This window comes from Dichomitus squalens (genome assembly GCF_000275845.1).
Source record: "Dichomitus squalens LYAD-421 SS1 unplaced genomic scaffold DICSQscaffold_18, whole genome shotgun sequence".
Classification (NCBI taxonomy): Eukaryota; Fungi; Basidiomycota; class Agaricomycetes; order Polyporales; family Polyporaceae; genus Dichomitus; species Dichomitus squalens.
In genome coordinates, this window is record NW_006766900.1 from 539985 (window position 1) to 556864 (window position 16880).

General features: G+C 54.3%; 4 protein-coding genes across 4 annotated transcripts; 1 reads left to right on the forward strand and 3 right to left on the reverse strand.

Moving 5' to 3' along the window:
* Positions 1–2881: 2881 nt before the first annotated feature.
* Positions 2882–4033, forward strand: DICSQDRAFT_170926 (uncharacterized protein; the record flags this gene model as incomplete). Its single annotated transcript, XM_007366554.1, has 2 exons — positions 2882–3034; positions 3974–4033. The coding sequence occupies 2 exons, from the start codon at positions 2882–2884 to the stop codon at positions 4031–4033; spliced, it is 213 nt and encodes a 70-aa protein (XP_007366616.1).
* Positions 4034–6645: 2612 nt separating this feature from the next.
* On the reverse strand, positions 6646–8180 carry DICSQDRAFT_137331 (uncharacterized protein). The gene is made up of 3 exons (XM_007366555.1): positions 8071–8180; positions 7048–8012; positions 6646–6986 (listed from the first exon to the last, which is right to left on the reverse strand). The coding sequence occupies exons 2-3, from the start codon at positions 7996–7998 to the stop codon at positions 6813–6815; spliced, it is 1125 nt and encodes a 374-aa protein (XP_007366617.1). The 5' UTR covers positions 7999–8012; positions 8071–8180; the 3' UTR covers positions 6646–6812.
* Positions 8181–9030: 850 nt separating this feature from the next.
* On the reverse strand, positions 9031–10864 carry DICSQDRAFT_170928 (SKN1-domain-containing protein; the record flags this gene model as incomplete). Its single annotated transcript, XM_007366556.1, has 9 exons — positions 9031–9124; positions 9191–9255; positions 9366–9442; positions 9506–9626; positions 9680–9739; positions 9807–9888; positions 9930–10042; positions 10099–10642; positions 10704–10864. The coding sequence occupies 9 exons, from the start codon at positions 10862–10864 to the stop codon at positions 9031–9033; spliced, it is 1317 nt and encodes a 438-aa protein (XP_007366618.1).
* Positions 10865–13203: 2339 nt separating this feature from the next.
* DICSQDRAFT_137332 (uncharacterized protein) lies at positions 13204–13770 on the reverse strand (the record flags this gene model as incomplete). Its single annotated transcript, XM_007366557.1, has 2 exons — positions 13325–13770; positions 13204–13264 (listed from the first exon to the last, which is right to left on the reverse strand). A coding segment is annotated over exon 1 (272 nt), but the record flags the coding sequence as incomplete, so codon positions are not given.
* Positions 13771–16880: the final 3110 nt, after the last annotated feature.

Genomic DNA, 16880 nt, shown 5'->3' on the forward strand with positions numbered 1-16880 from the left:
AAAGCTAGTCTTCACGCAGAGAGCGACAGACTAGTCCCAATGACCAAGTTATACATTAGCAATCGAAGAGGGATACAACGCTATGGTCACTCACCTAGTCCCAATGACCAAGAGGTCGAGATGGGGACTAGGGAGCGCCTAGGGGGGTCCTTATATACTAGAGGGCTGCTTAGCAACCAAGGACAAGGCGCGAGAGCGAGGCAGTGAAGATGACAAAGGGAGAACAAAGGGCGAGAAAGAAAAGGCAAGGGCATGGCGATCACGGGAACGTAGCATGCGGCTGTGGGAACGTATCTACAGTGTCCAAACTGGGATGAGCTAGGAAAGGAAACGGTCCGGAAATGGAAGGTGGGCGTCAAAGGGAAGGGAATGGGCGGCAAAAAGGGGTGTCTGTCCAACGTCCATGACACCTGTCACCAGTAATGCGCTGGGAACCACGACCACAATGTCTGCGTATATGGTGCATAGCCCATTGGATGCATCCGCAGTGGTCTATGGTGCATCTACAACCTATGGATGCATCCGTATGCTAGATGTACCACGTGCCCTATGGATGCACCCGTCTACCATAGCTTGGATGCATCCGTCGGGTGGTGGAGCACCAGTACGGATGCATCTAAACTACTGAATACCTACTTGTTCCATCCTTGTTGCATTTCTTCTTCAGCTTCTGAATCTCCTTGAACGACTGCTCGTCCTTCCCCCATACGTGCGAGAGGATAGCGTAGCCGCCAGGGACCGCATTGGGGTCAATGAAGTAGTGGAGCTCCGTGCGATCAGTGCTGAGGAGCCACATACTGACTGCATGATCAATGTGTCTCCATTAGTTGTGCTTGTCAGTCAAAGATCAAATGATAATGTACCGTGTCGCTGCTATCAAGGACCTCGCACCTAGTAGGAGGGAAGCGGAGGAATATGTCGTCGGAAAGATAGGCAGTCTCTGTAAAATACACACAGCGAGTGATCAGCGAAGAATCACCAGCACGGCCCATATCACTGATTGTGCGATCACAGAATGAAAATACGCCAATCCACTATGCAGCAATGCAAAGTGCCACAATGCCTCGGCGGGGGCAATCCACGAAGTCATCAGCAAATGTGCGAAACCGTGCCAGCGGCAATGCCATGTGTGGCAAGATTGGTAACGCCTAAAATGGCAAGCTGGGAATTGCAACACCTAAGCTCGCCATTGCAAACCCTGGGTGGGGCGAGGCAATAACAAGGCTGTCGGGGAGTCTGATGACAATGACATTTTATACAAGAAGCTCGCCATATAATATCATAGAATGACCATCTTTTGACATGCATACAGGATTGAAACTACACGGGCACGACAAATGCAGGTCGGCTCTTCGTGTGCCACGCAGGCAAGTGCGCATCCGCACGCAACACAAGGACTACCAACTTCTTGACTGCATCAACCCGCTCCATCCCGCACACTCCAGAATCTCACGCGTCACCACTACCACCATTGCTCGTTGGGCACCGCTCTCACCGACCAGCTGTGGGCCGGATGTAAAGGTCAGTTCCGCCCCTTCTATTTCACACGTCAGCCTTCCGGGCTCAGAACAAGCAAAGTGCCCGTGTATTCCAGTCCAAGCCCCATGCCTCAAAGTCGCCTTTCTACCACGAGCATACGGAAGAGCTCTACGTTTTCCACTGGCATGCATTCTACGGCAGCTGTTGATCGAGTCCCTCTATCCAAGCCCATGGCTGCATCAATTAGATCTACACGATCGACTGCATCAACAGTTGTGCAGGCACTACTAATCCCAGCAGAACACTGCCCGGTTCCTCTCCAGCTTCGTCCAATATGACAGCAAGTGAGAACTACGTTCACGGCAGCGCGTTCTGAACCAACACAAAGTAGCGTGGAGAGGACACGGAAGACATGTGCAGCTTCCTTGATGTCGACATTGACCGTCCAACGGCTTGTACCGCGTCCGTACGCTCGATGATCTCGACCAGGTCCATGGCTACTCACAAGTCCACTGCACGATCAGTGTCTGACGCTCCTGCGCTCCCTGCCAAGTCGTCAACGGCTGCATTAATGACCACCTTGTCATACGTTCTTGGCGATTGCCTTAGCGTATCAATGGCTTGTGGGTACAAGAGCCATGGGTTAGGGTTGAGGGTGCAGATCGTGGCCAGTCTCAATACGGGGGGAACGTTTGGCATACATGAGGTCATAAGTCGCGACCTGTCAATCACTTTGTCTTCTTTCTCAAAAGCCCGGGCGCATGCACAGGTCAGTCATCGCCCCTCTCCTCTCTCCCACCATCGACATGCTCAAAACTCTGACTGGGCCGACACTATCACCGCTGACGCACCGTACAATACCTGAACAAGGTCGCCCCACAACATCGGCCCAGGCTGCTTCTTCTTCCTGGGCGAACTGCTGTCCTTCACCCTTTGCAGGTTCTCTACCGGTGCTCTCTCCCTTGACGTCAATACCAGGCCCGTCCGCAGATGTGTTTTAGGATCTGACCCGTTTCTGCACTGTCACCCCATGTAGCCCTTACGTCTTTCTGTCCGGTGTCTTGGATGTATGTCTGTTCGCCGTAGCTGACATGTCTTTTTCGTCGCACATATGCAGTAGATTGGATGCATTGAGCTGGGCCATATGACAGGTATGTGCTTACTTCTCGCTGCTTGGCAAAGACAACTATGCTAATACCCTGCATACGTGTGGGAAGGTGCATTACGCGCTGCGCTGAGATGAGCGCTGTCCCTCGTTCTTGGCCACAGGTTGACTCCAGTTGCTCTCCTCGGCTCCATCTATTCCTCGATCAACATTGGCCGGCACACCCACGTACGTCCTATTCTTTCGTCCCTCCAGTCTTCTTGTCTCACCGTATCCTACTCCCAAACTCCCGCTGCAATGTCCGAGCTGGCCGAAGTCGGGGCGTCGCACCTCCCTCAGCTGTTCTACTCTGTGCTTCCCTCGACTCCTCCAGCACCTGTGAGCTTGGAGATCGGAACAGCGAAGAAGGCGGAGGAGAGCATCACGCGGGTCATCAGCGAGACCAAGGGCGTGTGGCCGTTCCCATGAACTTATTGTGTTGTAGTTAACATAATTTAATACGATTTTTCGCGTATATACCTGTGTGATATCATATCGGGTTTTCGGGCAGTGTGCTTGCGATGGATGCACATTGCCAAACCACTACTTGACCAGGTGTACGATGCTAATGGCACTAGAACACCCTACTCACATGATAATCCCTGGCTGAGCGCGCCCATGTGTTCCAGTGCAAGCTTATTGAATATGATGACGGCCCGATATACTACAGTGATCACAAATATTAAGCTCTCATATCTAATGCCAATAGACCACCTATCTCGTTAAGACTAGTCTTACAATGAAAGCTGATATAAACACTCCTTATATTGCCAATACAACCTACATTACAATGATTCGACATCTTTGCTGATGGTCTTGAAGCGAACCAACCAAAGGGGTCTTTGCGTGTCCAGCGAGGGGAGCCTTGACGCCTACCCATGGCATGCTGGCATTAGGGACAAATTATTGAATGAATTTAGGCTAGACGGAACACAGTACCAAGTCCAGAGTGTCTGATATCACCAATGAGGGGAGGGGAGATGAGATGGGCGCGAACGAGGACTGGCAGATGCGAGTCGGGTCCGTGTGAGGTCGCAAGCACGTGACTGAGTGGGAAGTCGCGGTCCTGTCGAAGCTGCGATGTACATACGTTCACTCGCCGCAAACCGCGCTCCGACTCTCCTCGCTCGGTGGAAGCAAGTCCGTGCGGATCGCATTGATCGCATGACTGTCCTTGTGTAAACCAGTCGCCCTGCATCGCCGTCTTCTCTCCTCCTGTCGAAGTCACTGCACCATCCTATCTTCCTCTCGCTCCATAACAGGTCACGGTCATGCAGGGAGCTTCTGTATCTGTTTCTGCTGTTCCCGGGAGTCCTTGCATTCTCTGATGTGCTCATCTTGCATCTCTAGCTCTCTACCCTCCTCACCTCCTCGACGAAGCAGATCGTCATCACTGTTCGTCAGCTGTAACACTACTTCTATTCTTGCGACTTCTGGCCCGCAGAGGTCACCGCCAACCTCGGCGACGTTGGCTTATTGGACTCTGAAGAGACGATAGCTGATCCTGTCGCGTCCCGGCCGGCAAGCCGCTTCCTGCTCCCCGTGCGCCATCACTCCAGCCCAAGTTCGCAACGCCCTGCATTTCTGCGCATGGCACGTTCGGCGGCTTCAACGCGGGCCCCACGACGCGGGCAACGACACCGCGATCACTGATATCGGCACAATCTGCTTCTACGACGCGAACACATGTGCGGAGGGCAACGTTGAATGAGAGCAGCACGGAGATGCTTGATTGGTTCCGGGTAAGTCTCTGTCTCTTGCTCGTGCGCATGTGTACGTGGGTGGACCAATGCCGCTGGCCATGCGTTGTGCTGATAGCGGATCGCGATCCATTCAAACTGCACCTCCACATCGATCTCCTCCAGCCTCTCCGCGATGCGCACGGGCGCAAGCGCGGGCTTGGAGTCACCATCGCCGTCGAGAGCGTCAGCAACAAGTCGAGCGTGCGGAGCGCGCCGCCTCGCTCCCCGTCTGATCTTGGGGCGATAGGCTTGGAGTCTTGTTCGCTTCAGGGCAGTGGGTGTATGCGGTGCGGGGTTCGCCCTATCGTCCCCCTCTCATCCAATCAGCTACATCTGTACTAGCCGACCGACTATACCCTACAGGCCCTCCTGCGTCAGTAATCAGTTTCGCCGTCGGCATGCCTCCCTTGCGGGCCGCCGCGCGCGTCGTCGCATGTACTGTCCTTACCCAAACGGATACCCAATAGGCCGCGCACCGATCTCCTACCACACGTGTCAACGATCCGGACGATTGGTGCTATCATTAGAGCAGTTGCGTGTCACCCATTGTGCTTCGATGTCGCTGTTCTGTGTTTGCGTGCCGTATTGTCCATCTACTCAATGGCACTCGCTGTTTTGACGTGATGGACTGTTCTGCATGACATCTGTGAAGCGAAGAATTACATGCGGGGACAGCGGTACGTAGAGGGAGTGCCATGGCATAGGTATCGTACAGTGGATCGACATATATGCAGATCGCAGTGCCATAGAGATTGCTATCGGGGAGGGAGCCATGCGGAGGCGCGAACGCATGCGCAAATACTCCGTACCATGCATAGTCTTCGAGATGCATACGGAAACGTGGTTGGGCCGCGACCAGGAAGCTATCGTACAGCCCGCAGGCGGAGCACAGAGATGCTATCCTACTAGTAGTACGACCGACGACTTCGACGACCGTGAGGAAGAAATATGCGAAGGATGCAATGAGAACCAGGATCGAGACGGGACGAATCACGGTTCACGACGACGTGAACCGCGGGCGGACGCGGCGTCCCCCAGAGCCGGAAGCCAGGTCAGAGCAGGACAACTGGTACTCCCCAAGAAACGTGAGGTGTAAAGGTGCCGTGGAGCGACGCAGAGGGGCCAATTCACGGTCTCAAGAAGTGGATACGCCAAACGGGTCGTCTTGGGTCCTGCGGGAAGTCTACAGGTTTGCACAGCTGGCTGTCTTGCCAACATTACAACACTGTATCGGTGTGCTCAGACGGAGCGACGTACCAGGTCTGCAGGGTACGATATCAACATCAAGCGAGGTCTTCACGCCGTGTCAGATGCGTTTCACCAAGGCCTTCTGTACATATCCAGGACCATCAGCTTCGGCGACTCCCATGATGTTCAATACGTCAGTGTCTCTTGATATGATGACGCACATCTGCTGAGATAATTATACACATTATTGTGCTGAAGCCAGTCCTTACCGAAGGGAGTCGCAACTGGCCCGCCTGCCAAGTAGAGTAAGCAAAAGGCCAATGTGACCGCAACCACCCTCATTGCGATGATAAGGGTACGAGTAATCGGATGCGTAGCAACAAGGCGGGGAAGTTGCTGGGTGTTCAGTGAGCTAGGGGCGTCGGCCGGTGGTGCAGTAGCAGATTCTACAGGTCATTACTCTTCGCTACGACGGCGTCAAGCGATCGCTACATCCAAACGAATATGAATGGCTTACGTTGCCTGAAGCGTTGAATGAGGCGGTGCCGGGCGTGCCTCTGCTTGACTTGACTCGAAGGAGAAACCTTCGTTTGCGAGCTGCGACAGCTGCACAACAAATGTTTCTGCAGGATTCATTGAGCACGGAGTGAAGGACAGCGTGATACGGATCTTCCGGTACACTCGCACGGAGGCTTGGGGTACTTGGGAGAGCATCGTGAAGGTCCTCGTCAGCTCGGGCCATTGCCGAACGTGGTCAGTCGGACAAGCGTGTTCGGGGATGTCAGGTGGGGGATCGCTGGGATAGAAGCATATGTTCGCCCAGTGTGGACCTGGCTGTCCCAAATCTCCAGATTCCGATGGGGTATTCGCAGTGCACCGTCCAAGATATAGAACGGCGAAGACTTTCCGGAAGTGCTTAAACGTGAATGCAATAGGAGGAGTACCGTTCCAAGGCCCTGTGGTCGGCGTTAAAGAGACAAATCGCAGTCGATTGGTGAGGATCCGCTGCATCTCAAGCTTCGGAAAACGGAACGGGGTTGAGAGGGTGTTGTTGATGGGGATGCGCAACGCTGCGCTCGTGGTGGTCGGAGGGCGATGGGTGATGAAGACGTCCCTCCACTCGGGGGTAAACGTCTGTCCATAGAAACGAGGGTGAACAAGATCCGGACCAAGTAAGGTGATGCGGACCACCTCCGTGCTGAACATTCCGGCGCAATGGTAGAGCGGACGCTTCGGATCCGAAGCGTCAGGACAAGGGCTTAGGAGGAGCCCGATGGTCTGCTTGTCAGACGTGGAGCAGAAAAGGGGGGCAACGATGTATCCAAGGCCTTCGAAAACGGGAACGCGAGCGTGGACGCCATACGGCGTGATGGAGAGGAAGGGATGCCAACGTCTTGCATGGAGGGACGACCGGGTATCTTTTCTTGGGCGACCTGAACAGAAAATTGTGTCCTTCAACACGACGAGGTCGTCCAGCATATAATGGGGGCTCACCTCAGAGACCAGCTTTCCCTCGCCTCCGGATGCACGGGAAGGGGTGAACAAAATATCCGCCAAGTTCTCGAAGTCAGATGGTGATGCCGCCAACAGGTACGCTTCCCGGACATCGTGGTTATGGTGAACAGTATCAGTACTCTCTCCATCGAGCAGGGCACGAGAGAGCCCATCGTAGTCTGCTCTCAGTCCCCACGCGAAGAGAGATGGGTCAATTGACTGACGCATGATTTCCTCTTGGAGCCTTCGGAACGCCTGCCTTCCCTCTCCGTATAGGATGGGGAGATTGATACCAAAGATCCCGAGGAGGCAGTATGCCTCATCTTCGACTCGCGTGGTCTCCCGCGCGGCTGCCCAGGACATCCGTTGAGCAATGCTGACGTCCTCTAACTTCATCTCTTTCCGTAAGACTGCCGCCGGTATCCTCGTGATATCCTGCACCAGTTCCGCGAGCTCTGACTTGCTTCCAAGGATCTCCCAGTCGACAGTGAGGAAAATGAGAAGATGTGGGGCGATGAGCTCCTGCAGGGTCCAGCCGCGTTTGTACCATCGGCTTGTCCGGAACGCGGATCGGTCGCTCTCTATGGCGACATTGCTGGGGACATCTTGGAGGTACGCGTAGCAGACTTCGGCGAGAGTATAGTAGAGGTACAGTGAATTGATCGCCTCGGAGAGCTCTGCGCTGCTGGTCTTGTCGATGCAACATGTGTCGTTCCATACCCACCTATACCCATGACGCTCAGCGAGGAGGCAGCATTCGCGGATATTGGAGGAGACGAGATCCCTGGGGTTCTCTCCGCTCTGAGCGCCGCGAGTACGAAATCCTTGCACGTCCTGAAAGCTTTGCTCGTTCTCTCCCCAGACGTGCGAGAGGATGGCGTATCCACCAGGAACGCGGTCTGGGGAGACGAAGAAACGCAGTTCGGCTCTGTCGGTGCTGAGTAGCCACATTGGTCGGTGTCCCTCTTTGTAGGCTCGCGATGAGCAAGTATCCAACTTAAATGGAACATAAATGGGACGAACCTTGCACGACAAAGACAAATCAACGTCGACCAGAAGTTGACCTCGGAGGGTTACATGCACTGGCAGTGAAGTGAGCAATCAAGGAAGCCAAGTGTAACTGTTAACGTGAGAACGAAGGAAGCCTGCCTTGCGGCCAGTGACAAGATCCAGCGTGGTGGAATAGAGCCACATGGCCGCGGGCCGGACGCCTGGTGATCCCTATACTAGCGTTAGCAACAGCAACAAGACCTTCGTAACCTACCCTCACTGTCCGCCTTCATTTTCACCACTCCATTCGATCGAGCAACAAGGAGTGGTTGTTCTAGAACGACGCGGACGTAGTATGCGATACGATAGGCGTACCATATAGTATAATGTGACGTGGCCCATGATCTGGGGCGAACGAGTAGATGCATCGCGAATCACATGTAAATAGCACAGTATCACGTTTTCGCCCGCTTACCTATAGCAAGGGAAGAACTTTGTCCGCCAAATTGGAAGTTCCCAGTACCAGCGATGGTCTTGGGCTTGTCGGGCGTGCAGCAGAAGACGGGTTGGGCTTGGCGCTCGCGAGTCGCGACAGATCGGAGTCCGATATGCCGCGCGCTTCATAAAAACCCCGCGGCTGCTCTGCTCGCCCTGTCCGACGGACGGCATCATTCAGTCCATAGTCTCCAGGTAGGACACGGGTTTCGCATTTCGCATTTCCTACCTGAATGAGCTATTGTTATAGCCTCTTACTCAAGTGTCTCCTGAGTCCTCTCGCACCCACTGGCATATACAGATGACTGAGTGTCCTCGACGCACTCGTCTCTTCACCTGCCCGCCACAAACATATGGGCCAAATTGAGGTCTTCCCTTGGCAAGTACATCGCAGCCGACGGCACGTGTATAAAACAATAAATTGTATAACAAGTGTAACCTAGCACCAATCCGATGAGCATGACCACATAGAGCAAACAGATTGATACTATTGAGCCCTCAGCACTGCCCGAGGAACTTGTTCTTGGGGCTCTCCTGCTTGTAATCGTTGACCCATGTGGTCAGGTCTGGGTTCGCATACGCTTCCTTGTACCTGTGATATCGGAATTGCAGCAGTCAGCAACGGCAAAAGGCTGCGTGGAGGGGCATGAGAACGCACTGAGCGATGTACACGGCCGTAGGGAAGTGGGGAGGGTCACAACCAATATTGATCGCGTTCGGATCCTGATAGACCCGAATCGACTGCTAGCTGCCCGTTTGCAATACAAGATATGTACTGATATGTCGTGGTGTCATGCCTGAATGCGACCGATCAGTGCTGCGGTGGAACTCACCGCGTCACCAAAACCTGGCTTGTATTGGAAACCATGCACTGAATAGCCATAGCCGTTGAATTCGTACGCTGTCTGGTCTGCGGGAAATAGCACATCAGATGTACGACGCGACGGTCGGGCTCTGGGCATGATTTGCATACCGGTAGCAGTCACGACGGACGTAGCCTGTTGATACACCCCACCGGTGTAGGAGTTGTTGACGCTTCTCGTCAAGTCCGGAACATCGAATTCTCCTAAAGGTGTATATTTCCAATTGAACGGCTATGCATATAGCATCAGTCGCAACGCAATCTGAAAGAAACCGGAAGACGCACAGCCCATTGTCCGGACTGGGATACCGCCCCAGATCTATCGCCCATTGGCGTGCCACCAATCTAGGCCATGCGGTCTGGGTGAGTTCCTCTGAATTTCCAGAGACTTGATATAGCTATTACGAAATACCTGGGCTTCGAACATATCAATCTCGGGCGCAGAGCGACCGACATACTCGCCGTTGTCATGGACCGGGCCAGGATGGGACTCCCTGGACAAGTGCAGCGCGACAACCGCTGTCCGGGTTGGTACGAGAGCGCGCCGTTGTTATAGGCATCGTTGCCTTCCGTAGCTGCAACGAGCAGGTTGTTGACCGTCTGGTTGGCGACGGTCCCCATATCACACGCATCATAGCTGTAAGGCCACTTGAAACGATATGTCCATGATGAGGCTATGCTCAGGCCGAGGCTAGTGCACGTACCATGCCGTCAAGTGATGTGCCGTAGCCAGCACGCCCCAGATTTCCCATCGCCCTGATAGCAGGCCAAAACCCGCGCACGTTGTTGTATCCGGGGAGCATGACGCTCGTCTCGAACAAGCCGCCCGTGAAGCAGAACTTGTTCCACGTCTGGATCATGCCGCCGGTGTAGTTCAAGCCATGGTTCCCCTGTTGCGACAGCCGAATCTTGAGCGAGCCGTTGCGCGTCGTGATCGCCTTCGGGTCATACCACTCCTTGTTCCCCGTTGCCCAGTAGTGCAGATCGACCGCCTCCCAGTATGGGTCGTCCCCGGGGTAGAACGAGCGTCCGTCAGTGTTGAACTCGTCGCTGAACACGAGCTGCCATGTCTGGCCGGTCACGTAATCCGTCTTGATGCGCACCTCTTCTGGTGTCTCGCGGTCAATGAGGCCGCGCATGCCAGAGATGTGGGGAATCTGGCCTGTACTGTTGATCACGCCTAAGTTGAAACCGCCCAGATACGACTGCTTCGTCTTGGTGAAGTATGTGATGACAGGGTACCCCGCGCTTTGGGATTGGTACGTCAGCGAAAATGCGCCACAATGAGGATTGAGATCAGTCTGCGTACAAGAGGACGAAAATGGTTCCGGCGAGAACTAGCAGGTACCCGAGGTTCATGAGGCCTCGTAGTGTGAAGATACGTCCGCTGTCGTACAGTCGATCCCGCCTAGGGTCTGGGTTGTGCACCAGATCGTCCTCCGCGGGGCTGTTCAAATCGTCCGGATCCATGTGTAGGACATACTGAGAGCGCGTGAGAAACATGCGCGTGCAAACCACGGAGATCACAAGGAGGTACCTTCTCCGATATCGAAGGATGTGCAGCATTGCTCGTGGTATCCTGGGTGGGGCCGTGTCGGACACCAGGGACAAGAAAGTACAGAAAGCATACCAATGAGTGATAACTGCTTTCCATATGATCGATCTGGGAAGCTAAGGCGTATTCGGAGCGCATTCTTCTTGCCCCGGTCAACTCGTCGGCGAGAAGATTGACGTTGGAATTCATCCCTATTGGGTCCTGGGCTAAGCGGAGCAGTGTATCCGACGTGCCCCGAAGAGCGCAGGAGAGACAAAACGAGAGCAATAAGATGATGGTGGTGGTGGAGCAGATCCAAGGGAATATTTGCTGCCATGAAAGAGGCGATAAGCATTGAGTCTGTTCGCGAACTGGTTGTTATGGGTGACTGAGCCCTCTTCGCGAGGTCTGACAGCAGCGCCATACCGGTCCTACATCACCCGCGAGTCGACCTTGGATCACAGATACGTACCGATGGACGTCTGTACGCTTTCAAGACATCCGAAGGACAAATAGCGCCGCCGCTCACCGGTACATAGTGACGAATGTCGTTGCGGTGTCCCATGTCTTGACAGTTGTCGTTAAATTACACCTTTGACGAACTCCTACCTTCGCCTATTGCTGGCCACAAAGACAGCTGCCCCTCAACAAGTTGTGACTAGTTGACATGGGATACCATACCCAGTATTCTGCAGAGCCGTCACATACCACAAGTTTGGACAATCTCACGAGCGTTGCCTTAAACATGCTGAGACTCGTCTGCAGTACCTTCCGGCGTCCATGAGGCGACAATTTGCAAGGGTCTCGGCGGCAGTGTTGCTGTCAGGGTGCCAGCGGTGATAATCTTGTAAGTCCAACTAGCTCAAGCTGTTCGAGCAATGTGCACACTTACCATGTACTATCACATCGCACCTTTGCTACGTGGTCGTCCAACGAGTCTCAATACCGCTCTGCCGCCGTTGGAGTTGAGCCACATCGAGTCTCGATTCCTCGGAGAAACAGTAAGAAGGTCTGAGTGAACGGCCAAAAAAGCCGATCCCTACTGCTCTCGAGACGATGAGTTCGCAAAGGAGCTGCCGAAGCGCTGGCGAGCGGGGACGGTCGACGTCATCATGACCAGTTGGCGGTAAGCGCTCAGACATTTCACCTTGCTTACTAATAGTCGATAGCCTCGCACCGTCGCACGCTCTCGAGTCACCGCATTTTTGCATAGCGCGATGAGTCTCTAATTGCTGTTACCCTTGTGTACTCTGCGCCTCTATACCTAATGTTCACGACCCCCCGAAGATACACCAATTGGATCCACAGAAGGCGGGCCAATCGCTTTGGCAGACAAGAAGCTAGATCCCCATGTGCCAGCCGATGTCCACGCGTCCTGGGAATACGGTGAGGTTATGAACATATCGTCAACGGAAGCAGAAGCAGATATACCGATTGTGTCGTAAGAACAGGAATCCAGAAGAGCGCTGCAATAGAAGTGAGTTGATATACTACCGCTCCTGATAATGCATATCAACAACCAGCGTGTCCGCAGGATTGATCGGGCATGGGGAGAATGAGAGCGTTAGACTGTGCTGGAACGAGAAGTAGGAAGATTCAAAGGTTTTCATACGGTCGCGCCAGTCGCAGATGTGGTCCCTCAGACAATCATGCTCGGGCAGGGAGGCGGGGGGCGCGTCGCCATACGGCTTCACGATTGCCCAATGAGGTCCTAGCTGATCAGCGCGATCGCTTGTCTTAGTGCATCGTCCGAAAGTGATGACAAGATATCCTCCGTAAACGTCCCGAAAGGTGAATCCCATCGGCGTCGACCCCTTCCAGACAGGGGGCATCCTCGACACCGACTGCAGTGTCCATTTCGCTCGGTTGAGCGCTTGGAACGCTTGCTTGGGGATGCGAAATGGTCCAGAAAGACTGCTCCGAAGTAGGATGCGCGGATTGCTCGGAGTACGGGGAGGAGGCCAGTGCGTGATGTAGATGTCTCTCCACTTGAGAGAGACGGGCTTTCCGCGGACGCGGACTTCTTCCATGCTTTGCGGTAGGCGTACCAGACGCAGGACGTGGATCGATGTCTTGTCTTTGCATCCAGCGTGGTAGAGCGGCCGGGAAGGATCAGGCGAGTCTGAGCAGAGTGTTAGCACTAAGCCAAGGGGCAAATCCTTCCTGCCTTCGGTGACAGAGCAAAGCAGGATTGCGATGAGAGTTCGTGGGTTGATTTTGAATGCTTGGATGTGAGCTTGAATGCCGAAAGGTGTGATAGAGAAGGTGGGAATGGCAGCTTGTGAAGAGGCCTGTGCTTTCGCCTTACCGAAACGGAGGTGGTCAGAACCAGCCGACTAGACGTGGGTGATGCCTAAGCATCTGAACGCAACGGGTAAATTGGGTGATGCACTCACGCTTCTCTTGTAAGCAGCAATAGCCGAGCGCGGAGCGGAGAACGAGACTGCGTTGGAAACATGGAATGCATGGGGTGAATGAGCAAGGAGGTGATAGTTCTCATCCTGATGATCGAGAATCGAATCACCACCGTTGACACTCAAGCTCGGCGTGGAGTATCCCCACGCGACCAAGGAAGTGTCGACTAGCTTCTTCATGATCCCCTCCTGCAGCCGGTAGAACGCCTGTCGTCCCTCCCCGTACAGCGTCGAGATATTGATGGAGAATATACCCATAAGGCAGTACGCCTCGTCCTCGACACGCGTCGTCTCGCGGCCAGCCGCCCACGACATGCGTTGCGCAACGCTGATGCTGCTTAGCTCCACCTCCTTCCTGAGCACCGTCGCCGGCACCATGGTGATGACCTCGAGCTCGTCCGCAAGGTCAGTCTTCGTTCCGAGCACCGACCAGTCTCCAGAAAGGAAGAGGAGGAAGTCGGGAGCGATGAGCTCCTGCAGGGTCCATCCCCGCTTATGCCACCTCGACCCGCGGAAGTGCTGCTCCCAGCCATCGTTATCCTTATTCGGCACGTCGCGGAGGTAGGCATAGCAGACCTCAGCAAGGGAGTAGTACCGATACATCGAATTGATGGCCTCAGAAAGGTCAGACGAGCTCGCCTTGTCGATGCAACAGGTATCGTTCCAGATCCACTTAAACCCATGTCGCTCGGCGAGGATGCAGCTCTCGCGGATCTTCGCGGATGCGTGGTCGCGCGGATTGAGATTCCGTCTGGATGGAATTCGTTTGCGCTTGAAGAAGTTGACACTTGGCGCAATGATGGTGGCGTGTGCAGATGCGCAGTCCTCGCGGAGTTTCTGAATGTCTCGAAATGTCTGCTCCTCCTTGTCCCAGACATGGGAAAGGATTGCGTAGCCTCCGGGGACGTCCTCCGGAGACGAGAAGTAGTGTAGCTCTGCTCGGTCAGTACTAAGAAGCCACATGGAGATGAATCCGACTGCGATCGCATTGAGAGCAGCTCGAAGGATTGTGTAGAGGTTCGAGCTCACCTGAGGAGGTCAGACCGACGCGATGGAGGTAGTGAGAACGTGGTCAGGAACTCTGCAATGGCAAGATCAGCCTATGGACTGTAACTGGCCAGATGAAACACTTACATTAGACGAGTACGAGGCTTGCTGCTTCAGGCTATGCGGCGAGGTATCGTATAGACGGCAACAGCTTGAGAAGCCTAGGCAGGTGGGGGAAGAGAGGAGGTGCTGCGGGCGTGTCAGAGGAGAGAGCGAGGTACTCAAAGCGCAGAAAAATGAACTGGTCAACACAGTGCTGTCATCTCATAAAGAACATCGGATAGCGCCGAGTACGTGCTGCGTTGCGAACTTAGCGATAGCATGCGTCTCCGTTCTAAACTGACTATATATCTTCGAGACGGCTTCGTCAGTATACTGGTAGCGGACACGTCGCGTAAATTGCTCCAACCGGCGACCCGCTGGCTATGTTAGGCGTGGTAGTGGTATTCTCATGTTATAAGAACTCCGAGGCAATGCGTTCAGAAGACCTATCGGGTTTGTTTTCCAACACCAGTGGGAAAATGCACAGTTCAGTAGCGGTAGGAAGAAGACGGATCACATGGAAGACTACAAATTGCTTGACCTGATGTCAGGTACAGGCCACGTCAGAACACGGATGTTTCTGTTATCGAGTTGGAACCTCTTGACCCTGAGCCGGATACATGGTCCAATGACACAGGCGGCCAACGTAATGTGGCAGGTGCCTGCGATGAGGCTGGGCTGTGCACTTCAGGCTCCTCCGTCAAGGATGGAATGGAAGGAACCGAGCGCCGCCGCATTGCGACCGTAATCCATTGAGTGTTGTACGCTTGCCTGACAGGAACCGAGTCGAAGCTCGTCACGATCTGACTTCCTACTCTATACGCGCCTAGCAGCCTCAAAATTTCTCCTGTAGCTAAGCAACGAAAAGAGTCAGCGCGAGAAGCTCGACGATGAGTCGCAATTGGTATGGCCGTCGAGATGCTGATCTCTGAGATGGAGAACGTACTGGACAGCACTAAGACTTGCAGAGGGGACTGCATCCTGATGTCATGAACCATGTACGCGGACAACGAGAACAAATCAAAGCGCATTCAGTTTTTGGCCACGCCGCTGCGGACGGAACTGAGTCGGGATTGAGTTCAAGGCCAATCGGCGTCCAAAGGAGCCAACCCTGTGAGCTTCACGGTCAGGGACCGCATCGCGGAGGGGAAGATCAGCGCATGCTCTGAAAATCGTCGTACCTCAGGTCACAAAGACAGAGGAGAATCCTCACTTGGTTCTGGGCAGCTTCATGTCAGGGTGGCGGATAGCTCCAGCATGTTTGCCCTAATTTGTCGCGTCACGGCTCGATCGAGAGGTTCGCATAGAACGAGCGCAGTGCGCACGGTAGACAAGTGATTCGACTCATTCCGTACAAGCCTCCTCCCGAAAGTTGCTCTGCTACTTATGTGACCCGGTCTTACCCGAGGTCACCACGAGCGCCTTGCTCCTCACCCGTGCGTCCATCCCAATTTTTGTGCCAATCCACGAAACAAGACTAGCGCGCCCTTCCGAACCACTGAAATTGTGAGTTGATGTACCTTCTGTCATCCGTCTATGTCTGAGGTGACATAAGTTAGCTGACATGAACACTGGGACAAAGCATGATTAGCGCGTACCGGGCTCCTGATCGAACCCCCAGCATTTATGCTCAGGACCAACGTCGCATCGGGGTTCAAATGACAAGGTACGAAAGTAAGCTGTACGCTCAATGTTCGTCCCGGGGTTGAGAACGTTTTCGTTAGCGCGGGCCAGTCGCGCACATGCGCAAGCGAGCAGTCGTGCGCTCCGTTCGACGCATCGCGATTATGCTGATCGGGAGGTGCGTTGTGTGCCTTGAAGGTAACACGGACCCAGTGCGCGCCCAAGGTAACGCCTTCGGCACAGCGCCCGAGATATATCGTAAAGGTTTGCGAGGGCAATCCGCCTGCGACAGGTTGACGTGGACTGAAGGAAAAGGAGATCAAGCCGTTCCACAGACGCCCCGGTATCCCACCGCGACACAGTGGTTGCACATCCCAGTGCCTTTCGAGGTCTCGCAGGTGCGCCCGCGGGAGCCGGAAAGGCGTAAACATGCTTCTGTTCATGGGTACGCGGGTCGGTGGAGGAGTCGAAGGGGGCCGGTCGGCAAGGTAGACCGATTTCCACTGAGCAGTGACGCGTTTCCCGTTGAGCTGAAAAGTGGCAAACGAGCTTCCGAGGTCGATGAGTCGAGATTCAAATCGAGAGTCCCGGAAGCGGAAGCATATGTGGTATAGGGGCCTAGCGGGATCTATCGCATTCGGACAACGAGCAAGCAGGAGGCCGAGCTGTCGTCCATAATTGCAGCAGAAAAGAGGGGCTATAATGAGGTCGTGGGCCTCGATGATGGGAATGTGAGCGAGAACACCGTACGGTGTGTTGGTAAATGTCGGAATCGTGGCGAGGTCAGTCATCGAAGGGACAGGTATGCCCATCTAGAGAGTGAACG